General features: G+C 33.0%; 2 protein-coding genes across 2 annotated transcripts; one reads left to right on the forward strand and one right to left on the reverse strand.

Annotated features, from left to right (window-relative positions):
- The first annotated feature begins 3,766 nt into the window (after window positions 1–3,766).
- Window positions 3,767–9,233, forward strand: Ostgamma (oligosaccharide transferase gamma subunit). Its single transcript, XM_090110107.1, has 6 exons — window positions 3,767–3,926; window positions 3,994–4,275; window positions 5,701–5,841; window positions 8,043–8,331; window positions 8,671–8,860; window positions 9,104–9,233. The coding sequence occupies exons 1-6, from the start codon at window positions 3,852–3,854 to the stop codon at window positions 9,117–9,119; spliced, it is 993 nt and encodes a 330-aa protein (XP_089966233.1). The 5' UTR covers window positions 3,767–3,851; the 3' UTR covers window positions 9,120–9,233.
- Window positions 9,234–10,082: 849 nt separating this feature from the next.
- LOC149902578 (polyprenal reductase) lies at window positions 10,083–12,806 on the reverse strand. The gene is made up of 4 exons (XM_090110108.1): window positions 12,253–12,806; window positions 11,653–11,841; window positions 10,800–11,104; window positions 10,083–10,262 (listed from the first exon to the last, which is right to left on the reverse strand). Exons 1-4 carry the CDS (start codon window positions 12,578–12,580, stop codon window positions 10,170–10,172), a joined length of 915 nt encoding a protein of 304 aa, XP_089966234.1. The 5' UTR covers window positions 12,581–12,806; the 3' UTR covers window positions 10,083–10,169.
- Between the last annotated feature and the right edge of the window lie 1,896 nt (window positions 12,807–14,702).

Here is a 14,702-nt window from a genome sequence, read left to right on the forward strand (position 1 = left end):
TTGTTTGTGTGTTTTATTTACCTCTTACGATCTTCAAAATGAGCGAAAAAGATAGGTACTTAATGTTAAGAATGCAGATGCTTCATGACAGCGCACTGTCGTATTATATAAAACTATATTTATATTAATCTAATTATAACATTTCTGACGACTTACTATGTGAAATATATTCAAAATATTTTTATGTATACCTCATAGTCGAAATGATGTTTGAATGAATATAAATTGGTAAGTAAACTAAATACAAATAGGTAAAATTGTATTTTATTTTAGGTTTCATGTTAGAGAATGTTATAATCTTTGGTGTTATTGAATGAATTGTGTTAATAAAATATTTTGAAAAGTACTGTAAATTATAAATCGAGTGTTTTAGTTAGCTCATATTTTTATCCTTATGATTTTCTCATTAAATATCCCCCTAATTTATTAAACCTCACTACACAAGTTCGCTCATTAGATCCTTATAAACGAGATAAAAATAATTACATTGAAAAATTAAGAAATTGAACACAAGTCAAATTTATTTCTTTGCAACTGATATGGGCAAACATTTGCTTAGAAGTGTTCACTCAATAAAATAATTGAAATACTTCCATCCATACTAATATTATAAATGCGAAAGTAACTCTGTCTGTCTGTCTGTTACTCAATCACGCCTTAACTACTGAACCAATTTGCATGAAATTTGGTACCTATAGAGATATTTTGATACCCGAGAAAGGACATAGGCTACTTTTTACCCCGGGAAGTAGGATAGGTTTTATCCCGGAAATCCCACGGGAACTATGCGAGTTTTTCTTTGACTGCGCGAGCGAAGCTGCGGGTGGAAAGCTAGTAAGTATAAATATACATTTTGATTCACCTCAGTCCTAATATTATAAATGCGAAAGTGAGGATTCGTGTGTGTTTGTTACTCTTTCACGCAAATTCTACTGAACCGATTACAAATGAAATTCAGCACACATATATAGGGTAACTTGGATTAACACATAGGATAGGTTTTATCCCGGAAATCCCACGGGAACGGGAACTATGCTTCTCCTTTGAAACGCGAGCGGTAATCTAGTTATTTACTAATTCAAAGGCAATTTCGTCGTAATGCTGTATTCTTGGCATATGACTTCAAGACTTATCAAAATTAGTCCATCGGTTAAAAAAATTAGCAAAACATACATACCTACCATACCTATTCAAATAGAATAATTACACTTATCTGGTCATGATTATGGACATCATTTTGTTTGTCTTTGAGGAAATCAATTGCTTAACATTGCAAACCGGTAGTAAACAACCTAAATGTATGACACACTTTTTTATTATTATGAATTGCAACTGATTGTTTTATTATTTTTAGCCTTTGGTGGTATTGTGGGCAGAGGCGGCTCGCCCTAAGGAGCGCTGGTGCAGTGAACTCCCATAAATAATTATAATAAAATCACACTCCTTAATTTCATTATTTAATATTAATTATTACTATTTAAAATCAATCGTAATCGTAAAAAACTACTGTCAATACCAATGAATATATCCATCATTCCATACACCTGAATAATACTGTATTATACAGTAACGCGCGAAGCGGAGCGCTCACGATTGCGCTCCAATGAAAAAATATTTAGTACATTTCCTAATACGAAATCCAATAGGAGTGAAAGAGAGGGTTTGCCAGTGCCCTGCGCGCGTGAAACAGAAGATTTTCTATGGAAAAATAGCAAAATTTGGAGCGCCGCTCGCGCAAACGTTGCCGGTTCGTTTTTACCGCCGCGCCTGGCGCCCGTACACAGGACAGCGATTGCGCGCGAGGTTGCCATATATTATAAACAAACACTCGACTCTCGAGTCAACTTCAATGCACGCGCGCGAATGCAAATTCGGGAATTTTCTAATTAAAATCATAAGATACGTGTTGAAATAGTATGTAGTTATCAGTATTACTTGTGAGTGTGAAAATGAACAATTATAATGTGGCGTTCATTAAAAAGTGTGTTAAAACGTTACAAATTCGGCTTGAATTGAAAGCTAAGGGACTGCCACGGCCTGAACTTGACCTTACGCAAAAATGTACGACAAAAACGAAAACATATAGGTACGCGTGTATTTAAATCCGAACAATATTATGTGAAAACACCGTGGTTGTGTGGTTGTGATGAAAGCAACAACAGACATTTACGAATGTCTTGTCGCTTTGAGTTATAGATATTTTTGCACACCAAAAAGAAAGACGTATGTATTTCCTTTATAAGTAATTTTTTTGATAAATGTACTGTTTTACACCATGTATTTTCAGTGTTTTATTTCAAGTGAACACCCATAAAATTTTGTCACGAGCCGCCTCTGATTGTGGGTGGTATATAAACACCTAACAATAATTGCGAACCACAAATTGTAATATATAGACACTGAACCGATTTGGATGAAATGGAACAAAAATAGGAAAGGATAAGTTTCACCTCAAAAATCGCACGGGAACAGAAATTAAGTACTTATGTAGGTTTACATATTATAAAGCTGAAAAGTTTGTTTGAATGCGCTAATCTCGAGAACTCCTGGTCTGATTTGAAAAATTCTTTTGGTGTTAGTTATCCTATCTATTGAGGAAGGCTATAGGAGCTAGGCGAGCGGAGCATTGCGGGTAGAATCGCGGAGCGCAGCTAGTACCTTATATTATAATAATTTAACATGGATAGTACTTGAAAATTGTGTTGAAAATGCTGTGAAGAGTGTATTTAATTGTGTGTATACGTCCTTAAATTATGACATTACTATGTTGACTGTGGTAAGCACAGGTGGTAAGTTATCATTTTTGTTATTTATCTGCATCTGTCAGTTGACTTTGACACGCGACAGCTGAATATTGTGACTTGGCTGTAGGAATGGGTCGTCGACGCAGTTTTCATCAACGAGACTAGACCGTTAAATGTCGATCATCAACTAGTCGATCAACTAGTTAAAATCTTCGACTAGTCGATGTGTAAACTGAAACGAATTGACACGGTCGACCGACGCGCGACGGTATTGGTAATCGAACGTTCGTTACCTTGAACTGAGGTCTACACTCTACATGTAAAATTCCACATTCTTACCACGAAGTTATTACGAATTATAGATTTTCAAAGAATTCAATGTCAGGGTTGTCTCTAGTAAAGAAAAAGTCAGAGCTGTTTTTTAACAATTATATATTTATCACCTATCTATTACAAAGTTTTTGTTTATGTTTTAACTTGTCGTTTTAAGTCGTTAGTTATAGTCGATATTTTAACATTATTCAATATATTATTATAGGTAGGTAATCCTTATGATATGTAATAAATTAACTGAATAAAAAAAATATCTTAGATTTTTAAGACAATTAAATAATATCAAATTAATACAAATTAATCTCCTTTTTTTCAACATTTCGAGCATTGATCATAGTAATCTCATTAAAAGTCAAACGGAATTAACGGTAAAAATATTGAACTATCAACTCGCGACGCGTCGCGTCGCAAGTTGGTAGTTGATACAAACGTGTCGACTGACGAGCCGTCTACGACGAGTCGTTTAGCCGTCTACGGTGGACTATTATACGGCCACGTCGAAGAGTTAACCGTCGCCTTAGATCATTAAGTAATGATCTAAGACCGTCGCGGACGCGTTGACGAGCGTTTCGACTCTTTTGTTTAGTCATTGAATTCAACTAGTCCGTTGATGAACGATGGACTAGTCGAACCGTTGAGTGTACATAGACGGTTAATTTAACTAGTCCGTTGATTCAACGCCCATGCGTACTTGGCTGGCGTTTGATTATTGGTTGAATTTCTACGCTGCTCTAATTTATTTTCATTAATAGTTTAGCAAATTTGTAAAATAAAATGAAGTTCAAATTCTTACTTTTCTTCTGTGTTATTCTTACTTATTCAAATACATATGCGCAAAATCGTGGAAAGGTCATAATTACACATTTTAACGATTTTGTTGTGCCGGCTTAAGATTAACTAAAATTTGTCTTTTCAGTTGGAAGAGAAGGTCCAGCAACTAACAGATTTTACGGCGAAGACTTCAATAATACCTTTAAACGTGAATAGGTTTAAGGACTATGTGAAATCACCACCAAGGGACTATTCGTTTATAGTCATGTTCACGGCTATGGCACCTTCTCGTCGTTGCGCTATTTGCCAGCACGTATATGACGAGTATTTGTTAGTAGCCAACTCGTTTAGATACTCTCAAGCTTATACCAACAAACTGTTCTTTGGTATGGTAGACTTTGATGAAGGTTCTGCTATCTTCCAAATGGTATGTAATTTTGTGTACATTGTTTATTAAATAATTCGATTGTTGGCGATTTTTATATCACAAAATGAAAATTTAGAAGAATTTTGGGGTTGACTTTAGAAACGTGCGGCACGAATTTCGGCGCGATTTTAATTTTTATCGATCGATAATGATGCCCCGAAACATACATTAGCGGCTTTTCGTGAGGAAACGTGTAATTACAGAGAAATCTTTTTTTTAAATTTTCGAGATTATGTTCAAAATTGTTTGAGTTACATTGACAAAACTACAAGAATTGTGTTTGAAAGAGATAACAAATGTCTTAATGTACATATTAAAAACCATAGTTCATTCAAAAGCACGTTGCTGAGTGGACAACAATTCATATGGATTATTGGCGAGCATATGATTGTTTGGGGATATGGATATGTTCATAAAAAAGTTAATCACTCACACCCAGACAACCCATTTGTTGCCTCTGACCCATTTGAGTCCCAGTGGCATGATGTAAAAAGATTTTTTAAAAAAGATAACTATAACCACCCAGCAAACTTTGGTGATAATATTATAGAGTATGTGGAGACGCTCGGTGGAATAAATAAAATGGATCCATTCATTGCCATTGTAAATTGTATCAAACATGTATTCAAGATTTGAATAAATAATTATTTAAAAAAATGTTTTTATTGTATGTATATTGCACACAAATTGTTAATCACAGAACCGAATCTGTCCACCCCGATTCCACGTGGTACTTGTCTGTCATACACTAGAGTGTATTAAAAAAGTCGGAGGCGCGGAGGAGCGTGGCGCCCGCGTGTGCTGAGGAGCAGGCAGAGTCAAGCGAGCCGGAGTGGCTGAGGCTGGTCACCAAAGGTGACCAAGAAGCCGAAGCTACGAAGGCGAGTGAAGACTCCTGCCTGCAACGAGGTACACGGGGGCAAGCGCCACGTTCTGCAGCGCCGGAGCAGTCAAGAAAGCCCATAATCTTCGATATATTTCTAACTACATCACTACATACATGGTATAAAATAAAGTCGCTTTCTCTGTCCCTATGTATGCTTAAATCTTTAAAACTATGCGACGGATTTTGATGCGGTTTTTTTTAATAGATAGAGTGATTCAAGAGGAAGGTTTTAGTATATAATTTATTATGTTTTAGACGAAGCGGGCGAAGCCGCGGCCGGAAAGCTAGTATAAATATAATCTCAAAAAAAAATAAAAAAAAAATAGAAGGGGGGGTTTCCGCACCCCCCCACTTTATAGGGGGTCTCCCCTTACCTCCCCCCTCCCTTTCCCTCACCTCCCCCCCCTTAATTCGTGCCGCAAATTTCTAAAGAAATACCGAATTTTGTATTGTTTTGCAATAATTAGAAGTGCATACAAAATAAGTGGAAACCTAAATTTATCTTTACACCAATACTCATTTTAAGTTTTCATTTTCAGTTGCGGTTAAACACTGCCCCTGTGATAATGCATTTCCCAGCGAAGGGTAAGCCAAAACCAGCAGACTCCATGGACTTTGAGAGAGCTGGTATTCACGCTGAGGCTATTGCCAAATGGATCAATGATAGAACTGATGTTCAGGTATTTTTACTGTTTTTACAAATAATAGCTTAATCAACCATTTCATTAATAGCCTAGCCTTTTCATTAATTACAATGTTAATAAATAACAGCCTCAATGCTTGGAATACATTTTAGCTACATTTTGGTTTCTGTAATAATTGTTAAAAAAACATCAATACAATTGAATGTATGAAAATAATAAACTAAATCTATGTGATTGAATTATGGTGTGACCGTGTGTGGCTTGATAATCCATAATTGCTATGTGATTCAACTAAGAATAGGAATATTTATGAAATCCTATTTGAAAAATATGATTCACTTAAAAAGCCTTTTGCCTTTCCATAATGGTCAAGTTTCTTTTATTTTTAATTAAAAAATTATTACTAGTCCAGGAGGAATCGGCGCATGAGTACCGAAAACTATTCCACCTCAATTTTTTTACGTGATCCTCTTCAAATTGCCCTACTGATGATATAAATGCATGTTGCCATGGGGCAACCCGGTGCCATATTGTTTAAACCGAAATTGTTTAAACAATTGCAAGGAATTGTTATTTTTCAACCGGACAAATTTTTTTTATATTTTTTATCGAAATACCAATAAAAAAGGTCCAATTACTTTTCACGATAAAGTTAATATTTTCAAAGATATGAATTTTTTAAGGTTTGAAAAATCTCAAATTTGGGTACTTTCGACCCATGAAAAATATATTTAAAAAAAAAATAATATATAAGTAATATTTTTTTTTCAATTCTCTATACAATAGTTAATAATATTGTTAATAGAGATTTAAGAAAATTTCATTGTTTATATCTGTTTTTTAATTGTTAACTTCGCGCGCTCACAAATAATATAAGTTGCATACTTCTATGTGGTTGTGATTCAGAAGACTGTAAGAATATAATATATAAAAATAATATTGATAATAAATAAATACTTATTTTTAAATCTTGTTTTATTATTTCATACTTCTCCATCTATAACTTTCGTTTGAAGAAGTTATTCAATGTAATTAATAAGGTAAAAGACCTAGTTATTGACACTTTAAATTTTATTTTAGTTAAAAAAAAAACAAATCAATTCTAATAAATTAATAAATATAATTTTTGAATTAAAAATTTTAAGATCTTTGGTTTTTTGAGAACATTTCATTCTTTTAATTAAAATCAAATTGCGAGTGTCAAACAACTAGGCCAGTGTCAATAACTGGGTCTTTTACCTTACTTGCTGTTTCAATAACAAAAAAGTAATATAAACTGACAAAAAAGTAATTTTAATTACATGTTTCAATTTATGCTTAAATAACTTTAAAAAAATTGATTTCAGAAAAAAATATATAAGAAACAAATTGTAGACAATTTAATTATTAATAAGATTGCTCTCTTTAGAAATCTTGATAAAGTTGATAGTTTTTAAGATAAATGATAAATAATGATTCAAGACACAGAGAGGCCGATGCAGCGCATGAGTAAGAGAGAGACGGCGATACTTAAAGGTAAGCGGCGCGTACTTGTGAGCGCGCGAAGTTAACAATTAAAAAACAGATATAAACAATGAAATTTTCTTAAATCTCTATTAACAATATTATTAACTATTGTATAGAGAATTGAAAAAAAAATATTACTTATATATTATTTTTTTTTTAAATATATTTTTCATGGGTCGAAAGTACCCAAATTTGAGATTTTTCAAACCTTAAAAAATTCATATCTTTGAAAATATTAACTTTATCGTGAAAAGTAATTGGACCTTTTTTATTGGTATTTCGATAAAAAATATAAAAAAAATTTGTCCGGTTGAAAAATAACAATTCCTTGCAATTGTTTAAACAATTTCGGTTTAAACAATATGGCACCGGGTTGCCCCATGGCAACATGCATTTATATCATCAGTAGGGCAATTTGAAGAGGATCACGTAAAAAAATTGAGGTGGAATAGTTTTCGGTACTCATGCGCCGATTCCTCCTGGACTATACTTATCTTGATGATTTGATGTCATGAAATAGTGCAGAATCTATTTTATTCGTAGTTGAATTGAATGGTACTTATTTTATGATTAGGAATTTTGATTATTTTTAGATAAATAATTTTAAAAAATATAAGCACTACTATCACTGTCAATTGTTTATTAAATTTTGTAATATTCTCATTTAAATCTTAAATTAAATATTTTTATTTAAATTGAATCTCTATGTTATTAATACCTAAAATTTTCAGATCCGCGTCTTCCGTCCACCAAACTATTCCGGCGCTGTAGCATTCACTTTACTTTTCGTCCTCGTTGCCGCGTTCTTATACCTCCGTCGTAACAACCTAGAGTTTCTATACAATAAGCAAATGTGGGCGGTGTCCGCTCTGTTCTTCTGCTTTGCTATGGTATCTGGACAAATGTGGAACCAGATAAGAGGTCCACCATTCTTTCACAAGACCAAAACTGGCCCGGTTTATATAAACAGTGGATCGCATGGACAGTTCGTTTTGGAGAGCTATATTGTTGCGGCTTTAAGTATCCTTTTTAACAAAAAATATGTTTATTTACGAAATTTGTCTGTCTTCTGTGTTGGATTCAGCTCTATTATTTCTGAAAATAGAGGATTTAAAAGTAACAAGATAGTTATTCCCTTATAAGGTAAAAGACAGATACATAACAGGTTTTTGTCTGCTCAATTAAATAAGGCGATTTCTTTACCTTTTGTTACCTTGAAAATAATTGAACATAATATTATAACTAAAAGTAAGATAAAATCTGTTTACAAAGCTTCTTAATTGATAACATAGATAGACATAAAATTTAAGTAAATTTCCAAATACTTTTAAACTTAATTTTCCCTTAACATAAAACCAGATGCGGCCGTAGTAGTCGGTATGATATTAATGATAGAAGCAGCGGGAGGAGTGAAAGGGACAGAGATAAAGAGTCCACAAGAGGGAAAGAAACGGCGATTCCAATCTGTAGTTGGTCTTGTGCTGTTGTGTGTATTCTTCTCCTTGCTTCTGTCGATATTTAGATCGAAGACGCAAGGGTATCCTTATAGGTATTTTTTTCTTATATGATTCTTATTGGTATTATTTTTTTTTTATAATAATTTAACAAAATTAAAATAAGACATATCGAATTTTGAAATTGTTGCGGGAATAACATAGAAACTGAGTTTCTATAAAATCTTTCCGTGTATTAATAGTATTTATTTGGCATTATCAAACTTTAATTAAAAACGTTAAGTGTATATATGAATATACAAATATAATTAAATTTAACAACATTTTTTTCTTTTCAGCTTCCTGTTCAAATAAGGTGAACTACAGGGAGTATTTTTGAACACTCCAATATTTATTATTCATATTATTGAGTGCAATGTGAGAGTTGAAAATTTGTTTTTAGAAAATAAAACTAATTTTAACAGAATATCATTTATTCTTAATATTTTATGACCCTGCTTTGATAACTTAACCCATTGACCACCGAGCGGCCCGATCGGGCCGAGACACAATAGATTTTCTATTGTGTCTGTGATCCGAGGACTGACGGAATAATATAAAATAATACAATGTAAAGTTATTAAATCCATACTTGTTTTATTTCTTGTATTACAATAAATACTTAATAATTATAATTAATTTCTAAAATGAAATAATAAATATTACAGGTTATATACAGGGTGTCCCACTGTTGGTATACTAAGCTCAAAGGAGGTTATAGTTTTGCATACGCTGAGTACGTAAAAAATAATTAAAAAATTCCAGATTCATTTTTTTTTCAAACAGATGAATTCTTAAAACTCTATGTGTACACCCATAACAAGCGAGCCGCCCAACTTTGCCACCATGCACGTGAGCTATCGTTTAAGATTATGTTTTCATAGATAAAATGCTCATATAAGAGAAGCGGTATATGCCGGCTGCGCGAAGCTAGAGAAGAAAACATGGATTTTCAGGAAAAATTTAGCAAAAAATAATGGACGTAATTTTTTTTTTAAGTATTTTTTACGTGATCAGTGTATGCAAAACTACAAGTTCCTTCGCGCTTAGTATACCAATAGCGGGACACCCTGTATAAATAGCCTCATTTTAAGTGTAATTATAATTTTGTTTTATTCTAAATTAAGTATTAATCTAATTTCAAATTACCTATTATAACTTAATATTTTCAAATCCTGTTTACAATGTCCAAATCATTTATAGTTTATCACTAACAATTTAAATGTTATGAAAATAATTACCAATACAAATCATTACAAAATAAAACAGGATTTTTATTAATTATAATTTAAATATTGAATGCAGTCTCAACATCGAAATACAATAAGATTTTTTTAATCTATGTCAAAATAAAATATTGGTACTTCACAGCACTCCAGGAAAAACTGCATACCTTTGCACTGGGTATTCCTTAAAAGTATTTTTATACCAAACATGTGCTTGGATTGCTGTTTGAATCTGAAAAAAAAATCAAGTTGTAAGTTCTTGTATACATGTAAGGATAACTTTATTTTACTTTTTAAGTTATTTATTTTACATTTTCAATATTACACATGAAGTTAAAATAACATTACAATTATTCATTCATAATATCAGATAGGTACTTTTATTTTATACTCGTAGTATTTAATACTAGCAATCAAACAACTTTTAACTTCCTATTAGATGCAATTAGTGACTGACATTCACTATTTCGCCAACATAAAATTATAAATGAGTTATTACCTCATTAGAGAACAGGTTATCGAAAATGATTTGTCTCAAGATAATTATTTAATTTACATTGAGTACATTAAATTGTATACAACATATATTTCAAATATTTTAAATAGTTTTTTCATATAAGTATATATATATATTGTAACTAGGAATATCAATCATTGATTTAGTATGATAATTATTTTCCTATACTTAGTACTTGCTATTCATAAATAAAATTATCAGATGTGTCCAATGCAAGACACATCCTCATTAACATAGCATTACCATACATACCTGATTACAAAGCACCCATAAATAAATACAGAAGAAGGTCTTTGTCGGGATTAATAACAACAACACTGTATACATAATAATCTCGCACAACCTGTGTGGACTGGATACAATCTCAAATAATCTCCCATATGGTATTTTGTGTGATTCCGTAACAACTTTTCCTGATTTATCTTTTCTTAAATTAGCGAATATGATATTTGTTTTGTACTGTTCGTAAAATGCCCACAAAAATACAGAAATGCATGGTACAGCGAATAATTGTGTTCTAGTATCATTCCAGAGGATTTTGTCTCTGTCTTGGCTACCTGGAAATAAAAAAGATCAAATTCAAATTATTCAAATCATTTATACTTACCAATAAATTTCTACATACATAATATTAGCAACCTTATGCAGGTATTGCAATACAATAAAAAAGCTTTAGATTATAAGTTGTTCAACTTTAAAGTTAGATATATTTTAAGTAACAATAGGCAATTAGTAATCTTATTCTTGGTGGACGTTATAAAATTGTAGATCACACAATATAAATTATCTCTGTGAAATAATGATTGTACACATGTTGTACACAGAAGTGAAATATATCTGCTCTAATTAGATAGTAGAACTAGGGGTCCGCCCCGCCTTCGCCCGTGGTACATATTTCGCAATAAAAGGTAGCCTATGTTCTTTCTCAGGGTCTAAAGATTATCTGTGCCAAATTTCATCAAAAGCGGTCCAGTAGTTTATGCGTGAAAACCATGCATACATACATACAAGCCTTTCCTCTATAATATTAGTATAGAAAAGGAACCAAAATCAAATGTATTTTATTTTTTTACTTATTTTCAAATACAATGTTTTCCAAACTTACCACAAAACAACGGAGCCTGGCCAATAGCGGCTACAATAACGGCGAAATAATGAACGAGGCCAGCGACATAGTGACTCAGGTTCATCTTGCTGTTCTTAGCGAACACTTGCAGGCAGTATGTTTCATAGCAACGTCGGAAACACTGGATGGTAAGTAAGCTCAGTGCTATTATCGCTGCGGAGGCTGATACTGGAAATAAAAAAGACGTGTGTCACTCGGGGACTGCCGCGGTAAAGCTATTGCATGCTATGCCTTCAAGCCACACCTCCGCGCTCGTCAGAGTGGGAAGCGTGAGGTTTTTCGTTACTAAATTTCTGGATTTGGCCCCGCGCTCAAGGCCCGCGATAGAAGCTATGCAATAGCTTAATTATTTTGTGTTTACTGATTTGGTGGTTTAAATTCTACTTGGATAGAGATACCGATCTTAATTGTGATACATAATTTTCAAAACTTTGTTAAGTAGATTTTGTATCTAAAGCTGTGAATATTTTTATACACACTTGGAATTTTTTACATTAAGAAAAAAGGCAAGGAACTTAATAGATAAAAATATGAAAATTTCTCACATAAAGTTTTATTTATATAGTTCAAGTTTCTTACCTGAAGGTTCATCTTGTTCCAATATTAATTTTAGCATAAACACTACATATTTACTAACACTGTGTTCAAAGTTATATACTAACACTGCGTAAAACAATGTTACAACACTAAATATAGAGGAAAAGGCATAGAAATGTCTGTACAGGGCTTTAGGTATTTCTATTAATTGCACATAATTTGCCCCAGATCCTTGATAGGCAAAAGCACCATACTTAAACCCCTTAATAATAAACGCCGGTACGTGTTTTTCATAATGATTAATAAGGAAGCCTGTACAGGAAACCGTAAAAGCTAAGCTTAGGAAGCCTAGGTCCAATATATTCAACATTTTCGATGTTTTTAACAGCCGCTATGCTTAATCCTTCGTGTTTAGAAACGGTACTGACTGGAAACTGGGACATAACGGCGAGAGAATGTACCGTAAATGAGAAAACTTTTTGGCCTCATTTCTGTTGCATGTTATTTACATTTTATTGATAATAAATGACTCAATTTTCGAAATATATGCTCTAAGATTTATCTGATATGATATCTTTTGCAATATAGTCGAAGACTTGCATCTGACTGTGCATCTGACAACATTCACCTGCTGGTTTTGACAATGTCAAATTTATGACATTCAACAGTTGCGTTTAGAAACACGAAAATATTCAAATTGAATCGTTTTGGATAAGGTTTTGAACGATGTTATAAAATTATATCAATGAGCTTGTTCTCTTGCAGACACATATTTATTATTTACTAAGCTATGCTTTATGTTCTGGTTTATGAATATTATCTAAAAAGAAACACATCGGGAAGCTATGAAACCAGCCCCCCTAGTCAAGTGGCTTTCTGTTAGCGTAGCGTTCAATAGAATAGACTACGAATGTATGAGATTGACGCAGGCTGTAGATAAACGTATCCACAGGTTACGTCAATCTCATACATTCGTAGTCTATTCTATTGAACGCTACGCTAACAGAAAGCCACTTGACTAGGGGGGCTGGCCTGTAGTTTGAAAAGTTTGAAAATTATGTATGTCGGTATAATTATTAAAACAAAAAAGAGAAAATACGTACGTATTTACGCATGTACAGTACATTTTACTTTTATTTATAGTTAATTATTAAGGATAAACTTACAGTAAGCGACACCGCTCATAAGCAACCAAAACGATTAGTTGCGGATCGTTGGTTATGTTGAATGAGACTGTAATATGCTGTATGGTGCACACACAACAAAGGGATTATCTGAATATGGGATAGAAATATGATTTACCAAAATATGCTACCAAGATCAGTAAACTTTATAAGCAATCAAAAAATATGTTTTTTTATGAATTACCTACTCCTAATGCATGTACCTATTTTATTTTATTTATTACATTTAATTCAGGTGACAGACAATAAATTGTACAGACCCATAGAATAAATACCTTACAGACTAACATACACAATATAATAATTTATAACTAAAACCATTTCTATATTAGTCCATGCTAAAACTAAGAATTAAGCACTACACTATACACAATTCATTTTATGCATGTAAGTACAAATAAGTATAAAGCGCTCTTTTAATAAAAATTAATACCTAAATAGAAACAGAAAGAAAAGGACCATACCTGTGGGCCATACGGGCCATACCTACCAAGTAAGAGGCAAGAGCTAACTCATCGCCGATAATCTAGGATGGCTAAGTAATATAGAAGTTATTATAATAAATACCTACGTCCTACATATAGGTAATAATACATCATCGTAAGTTATTTAAACATATTTTTAAAGTGAAACTTTTATTACATCGTCTCAAACTTTTTGGTCTGTGTAGCGCATGACGCAGTGACGGTCGGTGCCGAGTAGGTATACCTACTCGGCACCGACCGTCACGCGACATGCGCTACACAAAGCAGGTTCGGAACCGTTCGAACAGTTTCACTTTTACCGTGGTTTCATAAAACCACACAACATTTTTTATTGTTTTTTATTTGTCGTTTAAAAAAGCGGGCGCCGATTAACGCCTTCCGAAAATATATCGTTTACAAAGAAAACCATTGTGCAAACTTATCTTTGTTCACACCATATGATTTCGTAGAAATACCACGAATAAACAGCGATTCCTTGAAACTAAAAAATCAATTGACAATCGGCCACACGGCGCCCTGTCAATTAATTTCCCCATTCCATTAAACACGTCCGCAGTAATAAACGTTCGATAGTCGATAAAATGGAAAATAGACTTGCAAATGAACCACGCTTATCTAACTAAAAATCAAATCGCTTGGCGGGGTATGTCAGTGTCTGTGCCGATATTCCGCGTCACTTCATCTTGCTTGACGCTTTAGTGGCGCCCCACATTGCTTCGACACGATGTCGCCTTAAAATACACCTGATGAATTTCAGAGCTTAATTTTTTGCAGCTTTGGAAAATATGTCTTCTGATAGAAAAGATTTTGTGACAAGATTACA

Source organism: Colias eurytheme, chromosome 15 (genome assembly GCF_061535395.1).
Source record: "Colias eurytheme isolate Ceu_HAF_F1 chromosome 15, ilColEury1 Martin Lab GWU primary, whole genome shotgun sequence".
NCBI classification, from domain to species: Eukaryota; Metazoa; Arthropoda; class Insecta; order Lepidoptera; family Pieridae; genus Colias; species Colias eurytheme.